This window comes from Ciconia boyciana, chromosome 2 (genome assembly GCF_034638445.1).
Source record: "Ciconia boyciana chromosome 2, ASM3463844v1, whole genome shotgun sequence".
NCBI lineage: Eukaryota > Metazoa > Chordata > Aves > Ciconiiformes > Ciconiidae > Ciconia > Ciconia boyciana.
The window spans coordinates 125,658,547-125,686,446 of NC_132935.1; the positions used below are offsets into that span (position 1 = coordinate 125,658,547).

The following is a 27,900-nucleotide window of genomic DNA, read 5'->3' on the forward strand; positions in this document are numbered from 1 at the left end:
AACCCAGGAATTTCCTTGAAAAGACATACTATGGATCCCACCACCTCCAGCTTTGCCTTCGGTTATGTCACCAGCTGGCTGGTTTCGAGCTCCCAGCCTCGCACGCTGTGCTAGTCCCTGGGGTCTGCCTGCACTTGCCTGCTACAGAAATATTTACCAGCACGCCTACGCTGACTGTTTTGACTACATCTCACCTGAGCAGGGATAGCACCAGGGAAGCGTGCAGAGGACAGGCATCTTCCCCAGTACTAACCATTTTATGCGGGTCTCAAAATTAAATGGGAAAAATGTTTGTGAAAATACTTTCAGCAGCATGAAACACATGCTTTTTTCTAACACCACACCATGTATGCTTGCTTTTCTTGCACTTAAATACAAAGCCTAGACCGGAGAGTTTTGAACCTTGCACTTCGTAAATAGATGAGTACGCCATAGAACAGTGAATATTGATGCCACACAGGGATTTGCCTAGATTACCCTCTGAGAAATTTAACATTGGCTTCAGTAGCAGAGCATTTACACAAAACGGAGAGCAATCCAGTGAGACAGGTATTTCACCTGGTCTCTAGGGCTTGGTCCCAGCTCTCCAGCTGGAGGACCGTGGAGGCAGGTGTCTCCTTGCCCCAGCCATGCCGCTCCTGAACTCCCAGCTTCGGCAGCGAGAGCGCACACTTGACTCCTTCAGGACCTTCTGCACACCCCTCTCTAACAGCCGGTCCTGCTACAACCAACAGCAAGACCAGACCAGCAAAGTCATTCCTCTACCAACGGGACTCTAAATATTACCTAACATTTATTTTTAACCATCTGTTTTATTACTGCATTTGCAAACTTGACATTGAATTTTCTCTCTGAAATCAATACATATCACTGACCTCCCCTGTATTTAGCAACATATATATGTATAGAAAAGATTTATTTCCCTGACTCATCCTCTGAAGAAATTCCCACAGTACTGAACTTCTTGACGGGGGGCTGATTTTTCATTTCTAAAAGCAGCAAAAGTGTTTGCTGCTTTGTGGTATTTTGGTAGACTGGAAGAGGAATAAACTGCAAATGAGCGTTTTGGAAACTGGTTTATTTAGACATTTCGTATTTTCCTTGACCTTGGTAGCTTTGGGACTGTCACCAGTAATCCAGCAGCATTTAAGAACTCTCTACACCTGCAAAGTTGTAATCCACTGATGCACAAGCAGAGATCACGTCTTTGGGAGCCAATGCATTTCTAATGAATGATGGCATATAATTGACTCATGGACTCCAAGCTTGTCTCTTGGCTGGATTAATCCTTCAGACAGTCTCTCACAATACCGCTAAGTAATGCTTACAGTTAAGTGCAATTTCTCTTCTTCAGCATGTATTTGCATGCATACCTGCGTTTTTTTCATGACTAAGGAGGTGCAAGGAGTGCATCTACTTCTGCATCTATTTAAAACGCCTGAAGCCTCCAATGCAAAACTCGCATCATCCAGGCATATCCAGAACGTATCATACTTCACAAAACGTCACAAAACATACTTACCGTAGTGTATTTTCCCAGCTGGCAGAGTGAGGGGAAGGTTTCCTGGTGAGCTTTTCGGATCTTCTCAGTGAGATCATCCAACTCTGCTGTCATTTCATAATTTTCTGTAGACTCCTGCTTTGAAGGTTCCTTCTTCTTTTTGTTCCTATCATTTCTGACAGCTATAGAAAAAGCAGAGACACAGATCACATGTGGTTATTCAGATCACCCCATGTTGCTCTTGCCACTCTACTTCAAAACATTGCAAAATGCTTTTATTTTAAACATAAATTATTTTAAGTGGACATAAAAATGTTACATGCACAGAGAAAACTTACGCAAGCTTAATTACTCAACTGTAAGCGTTAAGTTTAATGGGATAATGATGAAACCAAACTTCCATAGGTGCTTGTTGTGGATGTGCCATCACACTCCCATAGTATCTACCTTCCAAGAAAGTCTACTGCAACTTCACATGCATTGTAAGGGTCTCAGTAACCTTGTGAGGTGGGATTTTTTCGTTGTATCATTACAGCTGTGCATGGTGAATGGTGAAGTCCTCTGCAGTGATGCAGTCAGTATTTTATTGGATGTGAACAACACTAAAGAAAGATAGCAACTGTCTCTCCTAAATTTCACAGTATGGAAGATAACAAAAGCCATACTAATACAAACTCCACCAAGCAAAAGTTATTTAAAGGGGAAGTTAAATTTGAAAGCAGTAAACGAAAGAAGATGAAACACATCAAACTCAAGATCTGAAGATCAAAGGAGAAGCACAAACACTTGAAAGAGTAAAAATGGCAGTGAAGCTATCTAAAGTTGCTTGCCATCTGCTCCTGCGCTCAGATCAGCCTTCTACCTTCCCCGGCCATGGGGAATTACTGGAAATATGCATTGTGCGGCACTCGGGCTGTAATTGATTTCCCACATATTTGTGTTTTGTAATAAAGTATGACAGCTGCTCCATCACCATGCTACGCTTTGTTCTTTTAATGAAAATAGCTTAATTTTACAAAATGTGCCCAGAAGATAAGTCTATGTCCACAGTATTGCCAGTACTTGTGAATTTTATCAAGAGGCTTATTGTTTGCTAAAGCTAACATCTTAAGCGTAACCAGATGCGTAAGGCTTTACAACAAAGCCAAACAAAATCAATCCCTCTCCCCAAAGACTCCGTGCCAATATTAAACACCCTAAAGACTAAATGCTGCTGGACAAATAAAAACCAATCCTAACATTCACCGGTGTTCAGAACCTCATGATATTTAAACCAGTGGCCCGAACTCTGAGGGTGCGGCTGGTGGGTTTGGCATACGTGAGGATGGCTGGAAATTTTGGATGGCCAAAGATCTGCCAATTCTCACTCGTACTGTCCCGCCCCAGAAAGCACATCTATCTGTGCTGTAGGGAGGAAAGCACAGCAAAAGGGGCAGATGCCCAGAACCACCGCCGTGCTACCTCTTTTCCCCCATGGGTTCCCCAGACTCATCTCCACGTCTTCTGTGGTTGCTTCCTACATGCCTGTGAACCACAAATGATCACAAAGAGCAGACAAATGGTGAATGTTTCAGGAGGAAGAGGAGCTTTTGATTCAGTCTCACCTACAGCATCCATTCAAGAAACGAATGACATGCAGTTGGATTCATTTTCCTCTGGGTATCATTTCTAAGGGAAAATTAAGAGTGACATGGGAAAATGGTGGGGTGGGAAAGCAGCAGAGTCAGGGGCACCTACAGAAATAGTGCAGTATTTGTAACAGAAAACAAGGGGTAGATGCAGTGAATATTCTTGCTCCTTTACGAGGCCATCAGGCACATACTCCATGTGACTAACGGCTCTGGTTTTCTCACTAAAGGTTTGACTTTGCAACTGAGAGAACTCTGACGCCAATCCAGCAGATATTTTAAGGATGAACTTGACTTGAACTGTGTGAACAGACCCACACTGAAGTCAATGATGTGCTTTGCTGGATCAGGGCTGGGATGCTGAGCACCCCACCGGATTAAAGCCTAACCTTGAACACCATCAGTTCTGGTGTCTGGAGTAACAGAGACTCAAAGAAGGCCAAGGTAGACAATAAAAGGTACCTTCTTGTGAAGGTTCAGTGCTACCAGTGTAGTCAGGTTTAGGGGGGGTCTGGTTCTCTCCCTTCCTTTTACAAATATTCCCCTAAAGCCAATGCCCCGATTTGTTTGCTGGACCCCAGGGCAGAGCGCAAGTACAGTCTCTTGTATTGAAAAAAATATCCAGGACCGACACGTACATCTCGAGTGCTCCAAACTGCCACCGTACTCCAGAAGTAAATCCTAATCTGTATTTGGGAGATAAAAGAGTTCCTTAGAAAATTATGTAAACTCCTACACAACCACAAAGAGCAATAAGCCTTTGTATTAAAGCCCCATTCACTTATAGCTCTACGAGCTGATTGACAAATTTGCCAAACAGGTGGCCTTAGCAACTACTTATCTCAATAGCTTTGAACTCCTCGTGGAAGACAAACACGTTATTTAGGCCAGGCTTCGGAGCAGCTGCCAAGAGCTCCCAGAGACCAGGAGATAACTCCGGCAGGAACCGTGCCACCGCTCCCATGCTACCCTGGCACAGCTCCCTCTGCAGCTGTACCTGAAGTCCCTTCCCCTCCAAAGGCCACCAGAGACACAGCTGCTGGTCAATCCACATCACCAAACTGGCCCAGCTCTGTCCTCTTTCTTTTCGGGTGCAAACCACTGAAGGGCAGGAAGGAGAGAATTAACACGTCCTGAAAACTAAGAACAGTTTTTGTTCACTGTTACTTTTTTTCTACAATTCCGATAGCCTTTGTAATAATGATAAACCTGAATAACATTTATCTTCTTGCTTTATATATACTTTTTATATTTCCTACATTTGTCTTCACTAAGGCTGCATCAGACACGGCAGTGTGTCTACATTCCCTGTAAGATAACACAATAAAGTGCTGACATATAACACCCAGGCTCCAAAAATATAAAGAATTTCAATAATGTTGAACTATTATGCAGATTCAACTACAACTATAATTCAATGCAAAAAAAAAAAAAAAGAAAAAGATTAAGACAACACTATGTTTAAAGGAGTTAAATAAAAACATATAAACACACGCATTTACCCAGTAAATTTAAAAGCCATCACTGCTCTGGGAACAGGAACTGTCACACCGCAGGCAGGAAGGGGTTTGGATTACAGCTTATGCTTATATTACATAAATCACACCTTGTTGTATCTTGATCTTTACATGCATATGATCACATCAATCCCCGTTGCAATTCCGCTGCCTTTTAATGATGATACGCCGGTGATGAATCTGTGTCACAGTTAATGCTACCATAGAAAACTCAGGTTATGAATTTCATTACTTGTGCACTAAATTCTGACCCGATGGCTGCATTATTTAAAAGCTCCCGACAGGGGACAGTATGGAAGCTCTCTTGCCCTGTGAGAAATATTGGAAGTTAAAAAACTAAAAAAACAAATAAGGTGTGGGTGGTGGGGGAAGAGGATGAAAAGAGGTGTATCTTGGTATGTGAGGAAGCCGTGTCCGCGCGAGTCTCGGCGCTGCTCGGACAGCTGAGTGACGCACGCCCACGCCTCAGCACGTCTGCTCCGATCTATCTTCCCATGACAGCTTCCCTATCCCCTCGACACACACGCCAGGACTTGCACTTCCACACCCAGAAACCTCCAGGCAGCCGCGGCAGGGTTTGTAAGCTAGTAAAGGCACTTTCTGTGCCTTAGCTTTAAGGGCCAGCCCCTACCCTCAAACATTCATCCCCCTAACCTGATGGGAGAGGGGTGAACATCATCATCTCTTGTACCATCCAGTCTGTTCTCCTGACCCCAGGTTTGCTACTGCTGTCCTTAGCCTCAGACACATTTTCCCTCTTCTGCTGGAAGCGATGGGCAGGGCATGAAAGCTGCAGGAGGGAAGGATGCATTTTTCAAGAAAAGCAGGGCCTGGTGTAGATGAAACGAAGTACAGGAAAGACACAAACATCTTCTCTCGGAGGACCCCAGTGCTCTCATTTAGCAACCACGCAGCAATTCTCCTGCTCGAGCGGGATCATTTCAAGCATGTCATAATGCTGGGAATCATCCAGTCTTAAATGCAAGCCCCTCAGGTCCACCAGACTTAGTCACTGCTTGGCCTAAGGAGAGTCTGGGATCCAGCCCAAGAGATTCAGGCAGTTTCTAGATAATCAGGTAAAATTATGGAATAGCGAGTGTTCGTACTCCCCTCTGTCAAAGGTGGCACAAACCTGTCCAGGGGAGAAGAACCTGCAGCTCGCAACACAGTATTTCCAATTACTTGCCTAACCTTTGCTTCCCCAGATGCCCAGAAGATAGTTAGACAGCACCTTTCATATATTCTAATGATTAATCAGCTATAAATTCATGACTTGAAATGCTATCATTGCAGTTTTGCCTCTCGGAGATGCCTGTGACCTTTGAAGAGCTTTGTGTACTAGTTAACTGGTTTTGTTCCTGTAGCGACAACTACTAGTGTTTCCAGTTAGTTCGCATTCCTATAAAACCACACTTCTCTTGTCATTAAATATTTTGGAAGTTACTCGCTAAGCTAACAAATCTCAAAAGCACCATAAAGCACACAGAGCAAGCCAGTAATTGCACAGCGCTGGGCGCAAGGTAGGCTTTCAAAAAGACTCCTTTTGTTTGCCGACGCTGATGAGAAGAGAAATCAGAGGTGAGCTGAGGCAGGACCGCCGCAGACCTGTCAACTCTCCCCTCTGGGCAGAGGCTTGCTCTCCTGCACCTCGGGAAGCCATCGATCCCGAGGCTTCCCGGACATCATGGGCAGATGGTGCCACAGGCGGGCGGTGGGGTTGAGGCTCAGCACTGCACCCAGGGCTTCCAGGAGCACCAAGCTGCTTGCTGGGGTGGAAACCCACAAGTCTTGCACAGCTCCTTTACACTGACTTCTCCGATTTCAGCGGCAGCTGCTAAAAATTTCTAATTCCGGCAGAAGTTAGCAGCTGTGGACAATTTCAGTCAAATATGCAAAACACTTACCTATTGCCACTGCCAAGTTTGATCCATCAGGACAAACGCCCCGCACATACCATGCGTACCCTTTTCCCTATCATCCTCCAATAAACTGTGCTCATGGTAATGAATGGCAGTCCATAAGGATGTCTTTCACAACAGTCACCTTGGAAAACCTCGAACCGAGGGAGACTTAGCACCCCCGATGCTGCTACTGATGAACCAGGCTCTCCAACCCCATGGACAGAGCCAGCACCCAGCTGCACATCACCCGGGAGCTGGTGGAAGCAGGCAAAGAGATGAGGGACCTCAAGGAGGCTGGTTTTCCCATCTCCAGCATAAGAAAAGGAAGAAAATAACCACCTTGAAAGCAACACGATCACGCTTGACAAACTGACACGCCATCAATTCAGAATGGTAAGACTCCCGTTCACGTTTTAACAACAACGCAATCGCAAGCCAAACACAGCATTAAAATATGCAGAACACCAGGTAGTTGTAAACAGATTGGTTTTCCTGGGTCGTGATTTCCAGATGAAATAATGTTTTCTTTTAGGCAAAACTGCTCCGTCTTTAAAAAGAACAGGAAACTATCTTAAAACAAATTCCCATGCCAAAACTGTGCTTTGACACATGGGGAACAATTGGAGGCAAAGCACGTTTCAAATACAAAACTCTCATTTCTGTTGGACAAAGCCAATAACAAGTACGCAGTCATGGAAGGGGCTTCAAGTACAAAACTGAAACACATTGAAAACTGCATATTTTGTAGCTGATTCAGAGAAATCAACCATGTCAGCTGTCGGGTACAATTGCCACAAGAAAACATCTCGAATTAAGTGAGATAGTATCCCTCTACAGACACGTACCAAAATTAACAGGGAGCACAGAGAAACAATCATGGAAGAAATTTCATAAGCACCTGGCATGCTATCATTTTTCCCCAGGCACAGAGCAAGCACATATATTACAGAATTCAAGCCTGCCCCTGGTTTCCTATTGAGAAATAAGGTTCAGCTATGGCAAATGCGCCCCGACCAACACTCCAGGAGCTTCCGTTCAACAACGGGGGAAAACCCGACAAATCCAGAGGACATCGTCCTGTAGGCTGCCTTCACGTAAGCTGGCTCTTCCAGCCACTGGTGGTTTTTTTTCTTTTTTTTTTTTTTTGATGAAGGTGAATCTGAACTCTGCCTTGCAGCTTTGTATTATTCATTACATAATTGCTATGTTTTATTAGAAATATGATCTATTATAACCTTGAATACGGTAACTTAAATGACATTGAAAATTAGATTATTCTGATTATAGAGAAGTGAGAAAGGTACTAAACATTTGTAAGGCTGATAATCAATCAGTGTATCCATCTGAGTGCAATAAAAATCAATCAGGAGGTAGTGCGTTTAAATCTAATTTTTTAAGCATGACATTTTCTTCTGAGTTTCTTTTTTAAATGTCACCCTCTTCTACAAAAGTGATTGATTCTATCCCCAGGGACAGTTAACTCCAACTGTTTTATTCATTGCACTGAGCTCTTGTATCCACAGTCTTTTCTAAATATCAAATTAATGACAACAATAATATTTTCATCAAAATGTGAAATTCAGAAATACACATTCATGGAATCAAAACAGCAAGAAGTACGATAGTACATTTAAATTGGTTCAAATACCAGGGACCTTTTAACTAGCAAGCAGTGTATTTTAACACAGAAGATGGTGGAATTGTGTGTCCCTCCAGTTCTCTTCCCCCACCCCATAAAACAGAAGGCCAAGGATTTGCTTGTTTAAAACATAATTCATTTAGAAATGTTTCAGTAGTGAACAATGAATCACTAGCTATAGGAGTCCATGAGTAATTACCTATGCCTCCAAAATAACCTTATTAGGCTATTGTAAGTATAGGGGAGACCTTTGATACCTATAGCCTAAGGGCCTCTATTTTTCCATTCATGCACAGGGGATTTATACGGTTATATCCTATTATAACTGACGAAAGCAACACATCTCCCATTTATGTATGAGGATAACTGCAGGGTTAATATATCAAGAACTGAGTTATAAGAACAGGTTTCATTATATGAATGAATGATACAAATGGATGCTCTGCAGCTTTATTTAACTGGCCTGAAACTTGATCTGTGGTTTCAAGGATTCCATCAGCCTGAAAATTTTATTTTTGACATGAAATTTGGCACCTGCTATTGTCACATCCCTGAAATATTAGTAGATGGAACAAGCAAAAAAGGAGTTTCTAGTCCCTTGAAAAAAAACAATACTAACTGAACTCAGATGTAGGGCCAAAACTGACAAGCTAATGCAGAACAACAGGCTGAGAAAAATATCCCTTGAAGACACCTGAAAGGTATGACTTTGGTATTCTCTTTTAAAATGTATTTTAAATTATTATTTTTATTATATCACTTTACTATAATTGAAGAGAAAATATTTTTTCTCTTTTTGATTTTAAGACATCCAGAAGCAAAAAGACCAGCTATCGTACTGTGGATATCTAGAACTGCCAATCCAAGACCTGAAACCACAGCCGAAGGAAAAAACTGGTTCTAAAGGTGGATTTGGCTTGAATGCTGCAGAAGGCTCCATAAAGTGCTTCAGCAGGAAAAAAAAAACCCAAAAGCCCATAAACTGTTTCCACATCTATGAATATACTGTTAATGCCCACCTTTATATTGACTATAGTATTTCAGGACTCGTTGAAGTTCTGCAGAACATGCCAAACACTAACAACTGCCCAAAGAATAAAAATCAGGACTCCAGAAATACAAATGAAAACAACCCCTCCTAAAACAGGTCCTAAGAACAAATGAGAAATTAAGAAGTTGCAAAACCGGAAAGACAGCAAACAAGTGGAACAAAACTAGAAGAAAAAGTGTTCTGCAGCGTGCGGGTGTGGGCAGGACAGACAGCAAGAGGAGCAGCTGAGTCAGAGCCAGGATGCACAGGGCACAGCATCTGTACCAGGGGCTGAACTGAAAGGAGACTCCTTGGTCTCCCTTACCATCTCCCTACATACCGCAATCAAAGTAGGCGGAGAGACGCAATTATACATTTAATGATAAACTGTTTAAATAGTATTTGCCCTGTGATTTCCATTTTCAAAGAGCTTTAATATCGTCCACTAACTGCCAATGTGAAATAGGATAATTCACATACTCTTAGAAGCTGATGCTTAAAGAGCTACTGAAGGTTGTTAGCATTAGCAATTGCAGGCAGAATAAATCACTAATATTTCCCATGAAGGCCCACCAACACATCTGCAATGGAAATAGCCTAGCCATACCCATTGACTAAGACAAAATTTACTCACTGATATATTTCCATCTGTATTTCACACAGGCATCACCTCAAGTTACTTAGCCAGAAATTCCCATCTGTGAGATGGAGCATCTCCACAGGCAGGTCCCACAATGGCCCTGTGCATCTTGTGCTGCTGTTGAATTAATCTACACATCCGTCATTCCCCCCTCGTTCACGCCCTGCCCCATCTCCCTCTCAGCATTCTGCATGAAACCAGTCACTTCCTTACTCTAAATGCAAACCCTACAATTTTTATTAAGATCTCCATGCCACCTGCAACAGGTTTGCAGAGTAATAGCATCACCCGGTGGATATTGCCAGTCGTCCCTTTCCCTGCTCAGTGCAGGAATGGGAAGGAGCTTTGGGAATCAGTCTGGGAATCAACCTGCCCCATCCGGGGAGGTTTCCCAAACTCACAGGGCTTCTGCGGGTAACCCACTGGGAAGTGCCAGCCTACGGCAGAATCCCCACGAAACTAAAACCCTCAGGGAAACGAAGTATTGTGCTTACTGTCTACTGTTTTGGCTGCCAAAATCCCAGTGGATTTACTAGTAACTTCTGTGGCAGTCTAGATAAAATTCTGCATACAGCTGGTTAAACTGAAATACTCTGGGGAACAGGAGGACGGCTTTTCTGGAATTGTAGTGTCTTAACACATTAGCTAAAAATATACAAGACCACAAACACAATGTGAGTATTCTTTCTCTTCCTTACAGCTGAAGCGACCAAGTGCGTACACAGCAGTTGAAAAACACTTCTAAATACTCAGCCTGAAATTAAATCTCTGTTAAGCTCTAGCGCATTTGTTTTACCATAGGCTGGGTAAAGAAAACATCCCTAAATTTCAAACTCTGAACTTTCAGTCAGAAATCACTAAGAGGCCATTAAATCTGTCTCATCTGATTTCAGCTGTTCAAGTGCCCTTTCGAGCTACCTTCTCAAAGCAACTGCCCTTTTGAGCTACAATCTTGAAGCCTGGTACACTAACTCTTTATGGATAACCGATTACAGGTAAAAATATCCTGAACCTGACCTTTCTCTCCAGGGTCACCAAAAGGTAAACCAGTCTACTCATCTACAGATATTACATTAATTTCTCTTAGAAGACAGTCATGGTAGTATGATGCCTTGCAACCAGGAGAAGCTGGGGTTATCCAACGTCATGAATTTAATTTGCTGGGCATTATCCAGGACTGCTGATGGCCAGGGAAGTGCACGGCTGTAAACTAAGACCAGACGCTGCACTCTATTCCTTCCCACTGCCTGGCCTGACCGTAGCACTTTGTCCACTTCAACCTGCTGCGGCTATTTTATTTCTCATCCTAACACGCACAGAGGAAAAGAACATGACTTGCTTTTTACTTAACTGGAAAGCTACCTACCATGACAAATTGCAACCTCTTCCTGAGAATGCCATTAACAGACTCCTTCAGCAAAACAACTTTCCATAATAAGCACATTCATTCAATGTAATGAATGAGTCTCAGCTACGGGACAAATTCTGATTAGGTATGATGAAACTGACTTTACGGGACAGCAAATGGAAAGGCTACAAAAAAAAGGAGGTGATCTGGAAGACCCCTTCCCTTTCCTCGCAGATGGCCGCTCAGTACCCAGGGCAATGGCTCCCCAGAAGGAAGAGCAGAAGTTCAGGAGCAATACCAAGACGGCATGCCACCTGCATTTCTCCCTTATTATGGCCAGTTTCATGCAGTGAAGGCAGTTTGGCTTTCCCCAAACAGGGTTCAATCCTACGTTATTTACCAGAATTAAAAATAACAGCCCCAACTTATCACCACTGCGTTTTTGTCTTGCAGTGGTGCTACTCCACCGACTGCAGCAGAGTCCTATTAGTGTAGAACTACAGTAGCGTAGTGGGAGATCAGGTCTAATATCTGTATCTGCAGATGGATAACACCGCATTCATACCTAAGTTTCATTTCTTTGTTTTGCCCCCAAGGCTAAATTTCACATTTGTACCTCCTGGTGCCTTGTGCAATTGTGTAAAGGTGCATCTAGCAAGAGAGCTGCCAACTGACAACACATCTGAAGAGGCTTGCGTGCGCGGTGTACTTCATCAAGCACAAAGAACACATTGCCTCCTGCAAGCGTAAATTGAGCTCATGAAGACGGAGGAACAGTTGTTCCCAGCGCGTTTTAAGAAAGGGAGCCGTAGTCTTGAATCAGCAGCGTTAGCCTGCGTTACAGCCTCGGCAGCTTGCAGCCCTGGCCTCCCACTAGGCCAGGGATAATAAAAGCAAAGAAATAGCTCAGCTACTATTTACCTATTCCTCTGAAGCTAACGTGGAAAACACGCCATTATGAACTTACACAAATTCCTTTCTAAGGACAAAGGCTTGTTTGATACTCCTACTACTAAAAAAAAGAAATTAAAAAAAATAAAATTAAGATCAGGAGGTTGTTTCCAGCTCTCAAAGTGCCAGGGCTGGCCCCCGAAGCGGTGGGCAGGGGGCACACAGAGCGTGCGGCTCCACAGCCATGCTCAACCTCCCTGCCAGGACTCCCCTCCCAGCCGGCTCGAGCTGCCGCCAGACAACCTGCTCTGCCAGGAGAGGCAGCCGGGGAGCAAGAGAAGGAAAGAACTGTATTACTTAACCAGGTGGACCTAAAAGCACTGGAAGATCAGCCAAAAAATTTACTGTTTAAGCCTCACATCGATGTGCAGTCTAACGCAGCTGGTGGGCATGCATCTGCACCTGCCGGTCAGCTTGGTCTGCAGCTGGGTCAGTTTTTAATTAACAGTGTCTGTCATTAAAATTATTTTGCCAGAATACTAGAAGAAAGGTTTTATCAAACAGCAAAATAAGATGCTCAAACAATACTATTGCATCTCACTGCATTTTAGCATGTTGTTTACTTCCTCTCCCTTCCCAAAAGCTGAGCAATAGGAATAAACAATCTGCAAATTTGTTGTTGGGGTGGGATACTTTTTTTTTTTTTTTTTTTTAAGATTACATCGTCCTTTTTTCACAAACTGTAACCTAAGGAGAAAGAAAGGAGTGAGGTCAGGGGACTTCTTTTTCTTTCCATCCGCATGATTTTGGGAAGGCCAAGCTGAGCCCGCCAGCAGGCTCCGGGAGCGCCGGGCTGGCAACGTCACCAGATTCCCGTAAAAGCCCTGCTGAAGCTGGAGGCTGACACAGCTAAACAAGTTTATTCACTTTCAGCTTAGCGTCTCACTGCCCACCCCGAAACGCTACACCGGCGAGCTGAGGCACTTGAAATGCCTCTGCCTCCCAGGTTTTTCTTCGGGCAGGACGTCCCTTTCCACCCGTGCATGGCGTAACTCGGCGCTCAGCCTCAGCAGGGCTTAACCTGCAGCAGCTGAAGCCCCAGCTCGCGCCTGGGATCTCTGCGCCTGGGATAGCAGCAGGCTTTAACACAACTCTTCAAAGCAAAAAGTGCCTGGGAGACAAAGGCTGTTGCTTGTGTGTTTAATAAATACTGCTCCGTCCATAATTCACACGCAGAAATACTGGTTTTCATCTATTAACGCAGGCTCTCCGGACATCTGTACTCCTGCTTTATGTGGCGGCAGAAGCATCATGGTATTACGGGGTCGAATTCCCTTAACACACCTGCAGCAACCTCAGCTGTTTCAGCACTCACGTTATGACATGAATCACTCCACAAGCCTGCACCTAATTATCAGACTGTCTATTTTGATATATTTTATCTTTTATGTACAATGCCAAAGAAGTTCTTTAAAATACGTTCCAACTACTCTTTCATTTAAAAAAAAAAAATTGCTTTCTTGTCTGGGACTTAAGTTCTGAAATAGCAGGAGTAAGTAGACCAGATTATTTTAAAAAGAAGGCACACCAGTAACTACAGGACTGGCTTAAAGAGCTTAATTCTGCCAGACAGGGTCAAGCAGCATCAAATCCTGATTTCTCCACAAGATCTTTTAAATATCCCCAGTAAAGCCAGCACAAACCCTTTTTACATTAAGCGCTTTCACAGTACACCAGACCAGCCTGATGTAGTGATCATACAAGGAGCAAAACAGACAGACACTTGCTTCCAGGAAACAGCAAGATACTAAAAAAAGCAGCCTTTTTATTGTTGATTTGAAATCAAAGTGATTACTGAGGCCTCTGCAACTTCCAGCACAAGACTTACTGCACACAAGGGAGTTCATTTTGAGAAGGGTAACAGGCAGCAGGTCATCACAGAGTTAATTCAATAAAATAATAATTTCTACTTGGATAAACTGACCTAGTTTTCCCAGACTTCTCTATGAAAACAAAAGATGCAACTTGGACGTGAGATGACGTCTGAAAGGGAAGCCAAGGGCTGGGCAAGGAGTCTGAATTCAACACACAGCTGGTCCTTAATTAAATGAGGGTGGTGGTCCCCAGTTGACATTACAAATGACTACCCAGTACAGGATCAACTGGCATTACTAGTGGTTTCTACCTCCATCTTATTGATGCTGATGACAAATCTTTCATGTCCTTCAACAGTGTGGGCTTGGGCCCTGAACTCATCATACACAGGCTCGGTACCTCCTTCCAGCTGGGATGGTCTTCTCCAAGACTGTGGCAAGTGCCTGATGCAAGACGCACTTAGAGAAGGCTTTTTATGAGGTCCTCAGGATATTGTTCCCAGGCTACAACCCCCGTGGGAAGCACCGGCTGAAAACTTGGATTTCCAAAGGCAGAGCTTTATTCAGTTCCTGAAAGAGCCGATGAACATCCACCTCCCCAGCCAGCTGCAGGACTGCCCCAGAGCCCCAGGCCACGCGGCAGACACGGCGCAGGCAAGTCCGCCAGGGCCTGGGATGCACAGCCTGGAGAACATGAACCGACAAGGAACCTTCCCGGCCCCCCTCGTAACTCATCCCAAGATTTTGCAAATCTGAACACAACACGATGCTGACAACTCTGCATTTTGGGATTCAACCCAGAGTTATTTTTCGGCGAAGCTCTGTTGTGCTGGAACACCTCCAACCAGCTCAAGTTAAACAATTTGCCCAGAGAAAATGTTAAATGAAGGGGAAACATAAAAGTATGCACAGAAAGAGGCCTGACTCCCCCTCTTTTCTAATCCATCACACAGCATTAGAGATTAAATACTCATTAAAAATATATATAATGAACTGTTAAGACAGGATATCTAGTGATTCCTCTTAATTGCCTTATTCTTCCCACACCTTGGTTTCTAGGGAGTATTTTTAAATGTTCCTCCTCCATTACTGCAAGGCCCATTTACCATAGGGCTATCTCCCCACCTTGTCCCCCCAGCCAAGAAAGAAGACCCCAAAACTCATGAGGCTTAATACTACATACCCTGTGGGAAGCAGCTGATGTGTCTGTATGGTTTTATATATGTTCACGCCTTGCCATGCTTAAATTCTAGTAGGAAAAACATTCCTAATAAACACGTGAAATAGCTGTAACTGACTTAGAAAACAACAGGAAAAGTTGCCAAGAAAAGGCTTTGACTCTCTCTTTAGGACAAGCAGGATTTAAGCCTTCTGCAGAATTAAAGGAATAAAATATTTCTGCTTATTCTCTTCTCTCCCTGTGTACTTTTCACCTTGTTATGGGAGAGGGTTGAACATAACGGAGTTTCTTTTTCTTAATAACAACAATCCTCTTGCTTTTATTTGTTCTCTTTTTTAATTATTTGCACTCCTTTTCAATTTAAAGTTATTTTCTGGATGTTCTGATTTAGTAGCAGCATTCACCTGAAGAACCATCCAAAGAAAAAAACGGAAGTATGCATTGAGGTTCTCCTCCAAATTACAGAAAGGGGCAAATCGAGCATCCTTCTTGTAGAAAAATGCTGTCAAAAGGCTCTCATGAACTAACAGTTCTCCATGTCACTTGTTACAGGGATCTGGACCATACGGGTTTCTGGGTCCACAGGGATCAGGACCTTATGAGCTCCTCAGTGGGATAACCAGACGGCTGAGCTCCTCAGTGGGATAACCAGACGGCGTGGCACTGTACAGTGTGGACTATGAGACCAAACACACACTGAGCTCTGGATTTCCACACCCATCCTCACGAGACATCTAATTTGAAACACAAGAGCCCCGGCTTGCTCCCTGCCCAACAGAGGGAGACCAATATTGTCAGCAAGCAACTCAAGCTTCACTAAATCTAATGCTCCATCTTCCAGTATCAATGATTCTTCTATATCAGAAAAAACCCACCTTGATGAAATTTCAGAAGTGACACTTTTTTGAGTGGCTCTTCCCTGTTGTCCCTCCACTAGAAACAGAACAAACTATGCCACGGATCACCTAGAAGCAGCGCTATGGCAAGAAAAGCAGGGGGAAGACAGTCCTTGTGTGTCAGCTACGGTGCAGTCAGGGATGCTGAACACGCAAGGTGCAGCAGCTCATCACATAAGGACGTTCATCTACTGCTGATTTGTCTTCCTGGGCTGATGCCTCCTCTACTGATGCCTCTAGGTTACAAAATGGCTAAAACCCACGCAATGCCAATTTCAGTCTTATTGAGATACAGAAAAAACTCTAATGCATTGGCAAAAATAAACATCTTATACTTAATTTTTAAAACGATAAAAAATAAATTTCAATCGTTACCCTGCCACTGGGATATCCTCTAAAAGTACACAACATATGAAAGCAAAAGTACTATGCATACAAGTACTATGCTTCGTAAGAGCACACGTTAACTTGTGGATTCTTTGAAATGTAATACTACTCCCCATAAACTCCTGCAATTCCTGGCAATTTCCATTTTTTCTGCCTCTCTTACATTGTGTTACTATTTCCATAATGCAAACTGTAATCAGCTAGTTGGGAGTTAAAATAAAAACAAGGAAACCAGAACTGTTTTTCAGGAGAGATGGGAAGCACCAAAGGATTTGCAGCAGCACCCAATGCACCAGGGCTGACTGACAGCGGGAAACCTGCTAATGATGGAAATAAGAGGAGACAGAGCAGGTGAAAACAGTGTCTCTGGATCGACCCGTGAGCCGAAGAATGATGACCTCTCCCGCTCCTTCAACGGTGTGGTGACCTCTTCACCAAAACTGTCTGTGGCTGCCCAGGGAATAAAGCACATCTCTGTGCCAGAGAGGCAGTAACCTGGCACCCCTGAGCCATTTCAGGAATTGCACGTGTGCCCGCTGCTAAAGGAGAGAGTGCGGTGATGCCTGCAGGGGTTTTAAAAAGCTTTCTCTTATCTTCCAGTATCATTCCATTTAGTATTTCTGTTTGTGATGTTTCAATCAACCCTCACTGCTACGTTTTCCTATTTAATTTAATGCTTTCTTTTCAGGCTTGCAAGTTTTATGGTAAGAGTTTCCCAGGTTTAAATACACCAAGTTCTGCCTCCAAGAAAACACTGACGGTGGAGTATGGACCTACTTAACACAGGAAAAAACAATCCCAAATGCAAAATGCACGACGCTATCTGCCAGGAATCCTTTTTCCCACAAGTTTAAAGACGAAAAATGTTTAAAAATATAATGCGTTGAAAATGATACAAATGTAATACGCTTTGTTAGTCTGTCATTTTAAATGGTTTGTAAAGTCCTCCCTCAGGATTGGACTTAAATCATTCATTAACTTGAAGCCGATTGCTTTGTCCTAGAAAGGGGGAAGAACATGGATTTCTCAGATGTAAAGGAATTTCCTAACAGAAACAAAAACAACCTGATGAAATTCAGTTACCAAAACCATCTATTGTAACCCAAGCTGAAGCGTAAATAAATTAATCACAAAATGAGCTCCTTCAGCAAAATCCAACTTTATGGGGAGGTTTGAAATTAACATTTTACTTGCTTAAAAGTTGAAAGAAAGAAAGAAAAAAAGAAAGAAAGAAAGTAGGTCAGCGTGTTTCCCCAGCATGTCTTTCTGACTCCATTAAAACTGTCTGTCAGATGACTAACCATGCCTGTAATCCAACTAAAAGCATGTTTGCTTTCTGTTGCACTTTTTGCCAGGGGAAAGGAAGAATTCCACTTAGCTTTAACTCTGAAATTCAGGTAAATGTCTCTAAAAGTCAGATAATTTCCTCACATTTACTTACCAAATCCATTTGTATTGACAATAAGCAACTGGTTATGGATGCACGGCACTGAGAAATGATCCCACAGCTGATTAAATGCCTATCAGCCGCAGGCACCGCCTGTAGGGCTTTAAGCTACAACTTGTTAAAGTCAGTTTTCAGAGCTGTTGCCTGATTGACAGACTATTCATAAGACCTAGATGTAAAAATTTAAGAGCTTTCAGAAACATGCAAGCATGCAAACAAGTACTGGAGTAAGGTGAGAAGGGGCAAACCCGTTTTCTGTTCACTTTGGGCCAAAGGAAATTAAAAATCCCAATGCCTTATGATCTTTCTTTTTCCTTTCATAGTATTAGCAGCTGAGTGTTATTTAAGTTAGGATAGAAAGAGTGTTATTTCTACTGCCTGTATGCCGTCTAACTTTAAAAAATCCTGCACACTTTCCACGCAAGCGCTGAAGAACTGGAGATTAACTGTTCTGATGTATTTTAAATTAAGCATGTGATACCAAGTCAAACTAAAAACAAATCGAGGCTATTTTTAGAGCACAGTCCTAGGGCCAGCATCTCAGCAGGAGGAGCTGCAACGTGTCAGCTGGCTTATCACAGGCACAGCAATGGAAAACTCCCTCTGCTATAACAATTCATACAGTGGATGAAAGCAAGCCGTAAGAGCCTGACAGCAGCAGAGGGAAATCCATGGCCTCATCTACTTATGTAGAGATCTTCCTAAACCGTCTTTGAGAGCTTACTGGTTTCCGAGTGCCTGCTTTCTATCTTCCACACCATCAGCACAGGAGTTGCTCTGCACAGAGAGGCGAGCATGAGCGTTCTTTCTTTGCCTTCTGCAGAGGCACCTAGCCTATGCAAGACCATCACCAGTAAAGCGACCACCAGGAAAACGAAGAAGTAAGTTTGCGGATATAAACCATCAGGAAGATGTACGCATTCTCACATAAGTTTCTTCTAAGGGGAAGGACCAAATACACGTCTCCTCTGATACCAAGTCCTTCAGGCACATTCGGGTTGCTGCAGTTCAGACTTCCCAGAACTCTTGGGAACAATTTATTACATTTCTCATGAACCTTGGCTACTGTAGATAACATTTTCAGGTTGGCCTGACAACCAAATAAGCCATGTTTAGCTTCAAGGCTCAGGACACTGGCAATTTGCTCGTTCCCAGACTGATATTTATCTAATTGACATTTCTCCATCCTTCGGATTCAACATCCCAAAAATAAAAAACAGCTTTCAAAGGGAGAAAAAAGATAGCAGAGAAACCACAAGGTGCCAGTATAGAAAGCACAACCCGCATGGGCACAATGGCAATTGGGACAAGGAGATGCATCAAAGATGCCCTGTGCCCCCGAACAAGAAAATGATCCGAATGAGGAATACGAAGCAGTGAACTGAGTGCATAAAGGAAGAATGGAAGCTCTGAAACAAAGCTTTTGAGGTCATGGGATTGGGGTCTCAGCAGTTATGTCTGCATGACCAAGCAAGCGTGGCCTCAGCCCTGTGCTTCAGAGCACATGGACCGGGCAGGGACAGGCTACCTCCAGATTTCCCATCTGCTCTTACAGCAGCATTGCCCAGCACAGCACAAGGCAGAAAGGACAACCCAGGGTTTTGCCTGCCGTGAAAGCAGTTGCGATACTAAACTCAAGAAGAGGCAAAGGCTACCTGCAATGGCAACAACACGAATGCGTAGAGCCAGCGTCTTTATATGTACGATCTGGAATAATGCTGTAACTCCCCCATGCACACCCCAAAACCAAAGCGGGGAACAAGAAATAACATAAAAAGGCCACAGAAACAATCACATCCATGTTAAGAAGCAGTTTTGTAAGAGACATCTGCCCAAAAAGCCTTTTTCTGGGAAACTGATTGAAGAAAGCACGTGATGATCCTTAAAAAAACCCTGAAGGTGTGAAATGAAAAAATGGGAAGTTCCGCCTGCGTCAGTGCCGCTAACTGTCCTCACGGAAGAGCCGGACCTCCGGAGGAGGTGGCATGTGGCTGGACCGCTACGGAAACCTGAGCTGCTAGCTTCAACAGCCAGGCATTAGCCACTCCATGGGCTCTGATGAAATGTGCTCCCTTAAAATAAGAAAGGGTTTAATCAAGTCTGAGGACTTTGCTAGAGCCACTGAACAGTATCACGTACTTCTCTGGAGTATGCTGCAGACGTAAGTAGAAATTAGACTGTATGCGCGTTACGCTTTTCACCGGCTCTAGTTATCTCTGAGTTTCACATACATTGAAAGCAAAGTTACTCGTACAAGGACTCTGTGCCATTCAGCTGAATTTCTCCCACAGAACAAGATCAAGAGGCGTTCAGAAAGTCCACTAATATCTAATTGACACTTCTTCCTTTCTTAAAGCACATCTTTTTCACAGCACGGTTGGGTACCACAGTACAAATGATTAGCACAGTAACTTTAGAAGCGTCACAACTTTAATAAAACACCTTGTTAAGCAAAAATGTAAGAAAGACACACATTTACAGTCGCCGAGGACTAGGATTGATGGATGCAGACAAAGGCTGCGGAGAGCATAGAGCCCTGGTAACTTCTGCCAGGATCCGTGTTGTCATAGAGACAGCAGAGAGCGATGAAAAGTTCACCACGGTAGCTATACCTTAGTGAATAAGTCTTAATGTAACTTCCAGCTGAGGACATGTAATCAATCTCTGTATGAGCTTATTGAAGGAATTCCCTTTATGCTTACTCAGTCCTCAAGAGCCCAAAATGAGGGAAAAGGTTTTAAAATATATATATTTTACTACTTTTAAAGAGAAGCCAAGGCCTAGTGCTTCTTTTGGATGGGGGGGTGGGGCGGATAACTGTTTCTTTTGAAAAAGAAATTATGTAAAACATGAAAAACTTGATAAAGACATTTAATGGGGAAAAAAAAAAAACAAACCAGAAAAAAAAAAAACCCCACACACGGAAAGAGTAATTCTAGGGCAGCCCGGCAAGATTGGCTGCAGGCAACAGCATCTCCCCCTTTCCCCAGACACTTCCCCCATGGAGGTGGCCGCAGCCCTGGCATCTCACTGCTGCTCTTCTCCCATCTGGTTCAATCACCTTTTATGCTGCAAAACACAGGGCTTTCCCTGCTCTCTCTTCCCTCTCCGTGCCTTTCTCCCAGCGTCTCCCTCCCCAGCGGCATTTGACCCCTGGTTTATCTTCCCGTGGGGCAGCAGCACCCCTCGACCCTCCCCAGGTCCCTGCTCCAGGCTCAGTCCCACCACTTGGGAGGTACAGGACGCTGGAGCCAACAACAAGCAGCACAGAAATGGTGCCAGGGGTTGTTTACTGGCTTGGGTCTTCAGTTCTTAGTTTACACAATTATGGGTTTTCTACACAAGAAAGGGGAAAAAAAAATTGCAGCACTAGCGTGTTATAGTTTAAAGTTACAGCTATTTGTGTAATGCCTGAATGGCAATGAACAGAAGAAAAAGAGAACCTTAGGATTCTATTCATACTTTTCTCTAACATTTTAGGATATAAAGATCAGACTAATTACCAAACGGTCTTGAGTTGAGCAGGGTTCACTAATCACACTCTGCTTGAGGAATTAGGAGAGAATTTACTTAGCTGCATCATGAAAGGTGCCAATAAATTGTTCAGCTGGAGAGTTAACATAATAAAAAAAATCATTTTTTATGTTATTTTCTTTAGCAGTTTATTAATTGCTGCCTGAAATACTTTTCTGAAACACAACGAGCTGCAAATGAATTCATGGGCTATTAATCTGCTGTACATGGCACTGGAGGGAAAGCTCATTAGGTGAGTTGATGCAATTACTGCTATTACATAACCATCTTCACAGAACATAGAGTAAATTATGAATAATAACATTCAATCTAAGTTGCTCCTTTAAACATTAAAGCTGGCAAGTGAAAGCTATGCAAAATCAAGGGGAAAGGCTGAAACACAGAAGAGGCAGACCCCAAAAGGAGAAAAGAAAAGCAGATCTGCTTCTTTGAAGACACTAAACCGATCCAAAAAGCAAGAGATGTTTGTTTAACCATGGGAAACAATGTGCAACAAGTAGAACCCAGTTCTCTACAAGAGAATTTTAATTGTACATAAATCATTTTCAGCCACCCACCATAACAAAGTGTGCATTATCTCTGGCAGAGGACAGACTGACACTAGAGCACTGTGGTTTTTGTAGCAGGAAGACCCTTCAATGTTGGCTTTGCTCTCACCTTAAAAAATCTCCCCATCAGTGATACTGAGTGTTTGGCATTAACTTTTAAAAGTTCCATTTCTCAGCCTGAAAAAATAAATACAAGCATTCCCATCTGATCAGCCACTAAAAAAACCCCCAATCCAACCTTAACGAACAAAATGAAAAAACTGTGATCTGTATGGCTTGGGCACGGTTTCCCCACTATCTGTATTCTCAAATTCTTAATTTCATTGGTATTTTCACAGTTTACATCTTTCACCTTCAAAGCACTTGCAATACAAGGTCTCCCAGCCCCTGTAAAAAGACTCATCATTTTCACCTCTCAAGATAGGAAAGCTAGTCTGATCAGCTTGTAGTGTTTAGAGAGGGGAATTAGTCCCAGAACAGAATTCAGGGTTGTGTGATTTCCACTCTGATATTTAGCTCGTGCCTCTCGAGAAAGCAAGGCGAGTCAGCAGGCGAGGCAACTACACTGGAATTTTTGAAAAAGCCCCCAGCCGCTGTGCGGTAGTTAGGCATCTAGTTAAAAATCTAGCCTGTAGCAAAGCAGAAACAATTCTTAAATCCAGTGCTTTCTGCTGGCTAAAAAGAATAAAAAAGCCAGTTCAGTTCTGAGTAAAAGCAACTAAACAAAGATTTCATACATTCTAATTAATTCTCTTTAAAATTACATCAGTGGAATCTGCATGAACTTCTCAAATGCCAATATGCAGACTAGCCCTCGACTTAGTCACTCATTGGAGATGGAATCGCGCTTTGCTAAGGAGTCTGAAAGAAAATGAAACAGAAATATAAAATAAAAAAACCAAACATGACAGTTCTTCAAGTTGATGTGTGCTGGTTGCCAATTTAAACCAGAATTAAAATAAGTAAATAAATTCATTCTATTATTCAGTAGCAGAATGTAATCATATGTTCCGAGAAGCATGAACACTTAAATATTGTAAGACTTTGAAGTCTGTGACAAAGAGTAACAGACATTTCTGTGCAAGTTTAAAAAAAAAAACAAATAGGGAGCACAAAAACTGGATTCTCTCCACTTCATGGTAATTCCCCTGCATTCCCTTCCTTCCTCCTTCCCTCCCTCCAGAGAGGTTAATTGTAAGCAGATTTACAAATCTGAACACTGCTTCAGTGCACTGAAGCAATCTGGAACAATAATTCTGTGCCTTTATAAACATAATTTTGCTCTATTAGGGCTCACTGTAGACGAGGTTTATGCCAGCAGGGAGGGCTTCTCTGCATCACGCCCCCGGTACGTGGGCTGGGTGCGTGTCTGAGGGGGACCCCAAAGATCGTCAAACACAGTGACAGACCTTGCAGCCTGCAAATTTTAGAAAAGAGGATGGAAGTGGAAGAGCTGCTAGGCTAAGCTGAGCAGTTGTGGCAGAAGGAAGCTCCATTTTCTTCCCCCTTGTACCCTGCAATAAATCCAGTTTAGGTTTTCTTTAAGGCTGTACATGTACAGGGCAGGCTTCACCTTACAAAGTGTATGTTCCAGCATCCTGCTTGAAAGAGTCCATTATTGTCTGAGAGTTTTGCCCAGCTTCCCACGTGCTCCCTTAATTGCGGGAGGCAGCGCCGTACGCGTGACCCCTCGCCAGCTCCCAGGGACCGAGGTCCGCGCATCCAGGCAACAGTGTGCTTCTTGCTGACACCTGGGGTCAGGCCAAGGATGGTGCTTCAACATCAGCTTAGAGATCATGTAATAGAAGGGCAAAGGTTAGTTTCCTAAGGCTCTCCATCACATAATGAGCCACTGTCAGCCTTAGTAGCCTTCTCACTTCAGCAGCAGCAGCAAAAAAAAGAAGAATCCTGTCTGACCACCATTTGTCTCTACATGTTAATTAAAAAGATTAACAGGCTGGAAGGGTAAGAAGGATAGAAATGGTCTGGAGTGGGGATCAGAGCCTCAGCTGCACCTACGCACTCCTGAGCACCCACTCATGAACTGACAGTGGGACAGCCACACAATAAACCCAAGACCTGACGCACTGCTGGTGGAGGGGCTGGCTCCAGGCTGCTACACTGAGAGCTGCAGCTCAGGTTGCAGGGACACAAGCTCAGGAGTTTCTGAAGGAGGGGGACCTGATGAAAGACAGCAGGGCTTTATTTCAAGCTCTGTTTTGCCCTGTTGTAGGATGATAAGACAGTCATCACTAAGTCGTTTCCCCTCACACCCTTTGTCTCGTCTGTTTGGAGCACAAACTTTTTGCAACAGCGACTGCACAATGAAGGCCGGTCCCTACACTGGTGGGATCCAGTTTCAGCAGGTCTTGCAGATACCATCACAAGGCAAATAGCTCCACTCCTGCCCTGGAGGCAGTCTTGTTATTGACCTCTCTTGATCAGATCTGGGGACTAACATGGGGTTGAAGATAACTTTTTTCCCCTACACGAACAAAACAACCTATAAAGAAATGCAAATTTGGTGTGCATTCCTTCAGCATCTCACTTCATTCTCTAAAAGAAGATAAAAGCATAGAAGAAATGCTCAGGACCTCTTCTCTTCCAAAACACTGTACCTCCATTCTTAAAAACTTACTTATCACACTGGCTGGGCAGCCAGTCCTCATCTCTGATGTTTGTGTGTAGCGCTCATTAAGCTCAAAAGGAGTCGCATATGCAAGTACTTTTGCATGCCCTTTAAAGGCAGAACAAATAAAACACAGGACTGTAGTGTTTAAGCACAGATTATTCTGTATACTGAAATTCTGCATTTACTCCTCTTTAGGAACCCCAAGGTCTGTTGCCAGGAGCTATGTGCAGCTGCCCACCATGATTACTTTCCCCATTTGGGACTGGTTTGAGCATTTTAGGCTTGTTTCCCTATGAGATTTCTCCGATACTTTTTTCTGTCCTTTGTTCATGGCTTTCACGTTACAAGGTAACAGAACTGTAAGAAGACAGAGAACCAAAATGTGAATAAGGTACTGGGGAAAAAGAAAAACCTCTATCTGCTAAGAAAAAGTCCACTGACAAATACACCTTTGTTTACATAAACTTCTAAAGAAATGGAGTTGAAACCTGGAGACATGTATGAAAGAAGGTCAGATAAGAAAATAGTTTTTCAAATCTCTTAACAGATGAAAAGCTCCTGTTTATGAAGGGATAACATGGAATCACTTCAGAGTTAGCTCTTAAACCCAGAAGACAAGACACACTGCATTCAAACTGATGACATTTAAAATAATTTCTCTATTCCTTTGCAAATACCTTCTACAGAAATGCAGCCAGAGGACATCCCTCACTTCTCCCCAGTATCCTCTGTTCCCCCTCCAACCTGCTATCCCCCTTTCAGTGCCTGTAGTGGTTTGAGATAAAGGCAATGGCCAAAGGGCAATTTCACTCAGTTCACCCAAGGAAATAGGCAGAGCGAAGTCTTAATTCTTGCTGGGAAAGCTCCAGCTACCCTATGGGACAAAACAAACCATCACCTAAAAGGCAGTAAGTCTTTATACTTTACCCTAAGTAACTTTGGTTAACACGTTAGAAATACTGCTGATATTTCCAAAACTTACTCTGATGTGACGTTACAGAATTTAATAAGATTACTACTTCACATCAGCAGTAAAATCCTTAAGAATTCAAGATCAACAAGCCCTCAGGTGAGAAAAGTGTTTTGTCTTCTCTTCCAAAATGCATCATACTGTTTTTATCAAGGAAAGAATCTTCATGTGCACAGATATATACGCGGTCAAATACGTATCAATAAAATCCTCCTCATTCAATCCTACATCTTTGTGCATCTTTGTATTTAGCCTACCCTCTCCTTTACTCCTATCATGGTCTCCACTTCAGTAAATCTATACGTAAGTATAGGTAAATGCACTTCAGGCACACACGAGAAAACTAGAAAACCCAACAAGGACAGTGAAATCATGGAAATCCTAAGATCTCCTAGCTCCCCCAGTTGCTTGAAACTTGATATCAGCCCTTTTCAACAACCACAATTTCAGATTTCCATGAAAAGGAGTTGGAAACACTGCAAAGTGGTCTTAAAGATGTATCTGGTTATTTCTCTGCTCCTCAAGACTTTTCCTCTGAGAGGAGAGGAGAGGAAGGAGAGGGTGGGAGAGAAAAAAAGGGATGCAATCAGGAGGGACCAGTGTGACTTTGGGACCTCTTTGGCTTCTGCCCAAGTATGGAGAAGGGAACTACTGGGAAGTCCCATGAAATTCAGGAAGGAGAAATGCAGAGGATGAGAACTGATGTAAGTCAAAGTTCAGTCATAAATGTCTCATCAGTGTTAATTTTTTTTTCTCTGGTCTTAAAGTCTCTATAAGGAACTCCTGTGGGTGCATTAAAGTAAAGAAAGGGGGTTGGGCAATTTTTTTTCCTCTTTTATGCACACACTGCAAATTTCTGTGGTGTTTATTATTGGAATTGACCTACTGAAATCAGGAACACCACTGACAGAGGTAAAAACCCTCAACAATCAAACAAATCACTACACCAAAGACTTTTTTGTTACTGCAATCACTCCAATCAAAAATGAGAAAGTTTCAGAAGCGTTACCCTTTAAAGATTTGAGAATGGATTTTTTAGCTAAATTTTTGTGCTTGACAGGGATATCAATAAACTGGAAAAGGAGAAAAATCACAGATTTCTGTCCGAACTCTTTAAAACGTTAAAGGGCAGACCAGAGATTTCTATAAAGGAAGGGAGAGGAAAGTCCTTTGGGTTTTTTGGCAGCATTTGTACATAGTCAGGTTTACTGGCTTTGCAGGTTTAGAAGAGGATTTGCCAGCTTGTTTCACCTTTCGGAGAGGCTCCAACTGGTAAGAACAGGAGACTCAAGGCCGTTGTACCGTCAGTTTTGTAAAATGGCACAAACTGGCACTACCGCTAAAAGAAGGACCTCTGGCACAAGCACCTGCACTGGCACGAGGGAGAAGGTGCAAGGCTGAAGAAGGCTGCTACACGAGAGCCAGTGGGAAGCCCTTGTGACATTATATCCTGGGTTGACACCAAGCCCAGCAAAGCCACGAGCCAGTCTGCAGGGCTGAAGGAGGACTGAAACTGAGTCTAAGAAGCCAGCACTGTTCCTCTTACGCCCTTGCCCTTGCCCCAGGAAGCCATTTCTAGAGCAGATGGGGGATAATCCAATCTTAAAGCAAGTAGCTGTGGGTTTTTTCTTTTAGAAAACCCGGTGAAATTACCCACTTGGGATTTCTCGCACCCACACAGCGTGGCCACGCCACACAGGCAGCACGTTGCACTAAAAGTTCTTAACTGACGGCATTTAGGCTGCAAAGTTAAGGACTCAGAAGTTTGTGAAGTACAGGTCTGAAGTCGGTACAAAATTCATACTCCTTTCTCTGCATATGAATACAGATACTGGCTTCCGTCATATAAATGCATAATATTTTTCTCCCTTGGGACTGCCACATATACATAGGATATGACAAACATAAATTGTTTCTGAAGACAACTTACATTCTTTGGACATTCCCACTTCAAAGCACTTCTGTAGTCTGCAGTACTGGCAGCGATTTCTGGTAACTTTATTGATAACACAGTTTTTATCTCTGTGACATGTGTAAACCATGTTCTTCTGGATACTCCTGCGGAAAAAGCCCTGCAATCAAGAAAAAAAGAAATTAAATAAATTTCTGAGCTTCCCATAACCCTTAGAGACAGGCACTAACATTGCTTTAAAATAACAAAATAAATTCAAAGTTATGGCTGGAGTATGGCATCTTTAAATACTCAGTCTTATTATAATTTAGTACTGTTTCTTGCAACATAAGACTCATCTCTTAAATAAAAACTAACTAAATAATGCAACCCAAGGCCAAAATAAACAGCACTAGAACTAGTAACAGCATTCAGGAAATGAAGTC

The 27,900-nt window shown here is 43.1% G+C and overlaps 1 protein-coding gene across 11 annotated transcripts in view; it reads right to left on the minus strand.

Moving 5' to 3' along the window:
• RARB (retinoic acid receptor beta) overlaps positions 1–27,900 on the minus strand; it is a 333,102-nt gene that overhangs the window by 20,856 nt on the left and 284,346 nt on the right. For all 11 annotated transcript variants that reach the window (XM_072853962.1, XM_072853959.1, XM_072853961.1 and 8 more), the window contains 2 exons: positions 27,494–27,635; positions 1,523–1,683 (listed from right to left, as the gene is read on the minus strand). In XM_072853962.1, the coding sequence (XP_072710063.1) occupies positions 1,523–1,683; positions 27,494–27,635 (303 nt within the window). The remainder of the gene's footprint in view (positions 1–1,522; positions 1,684–27,493; positions 27,636–27,900) is intronic.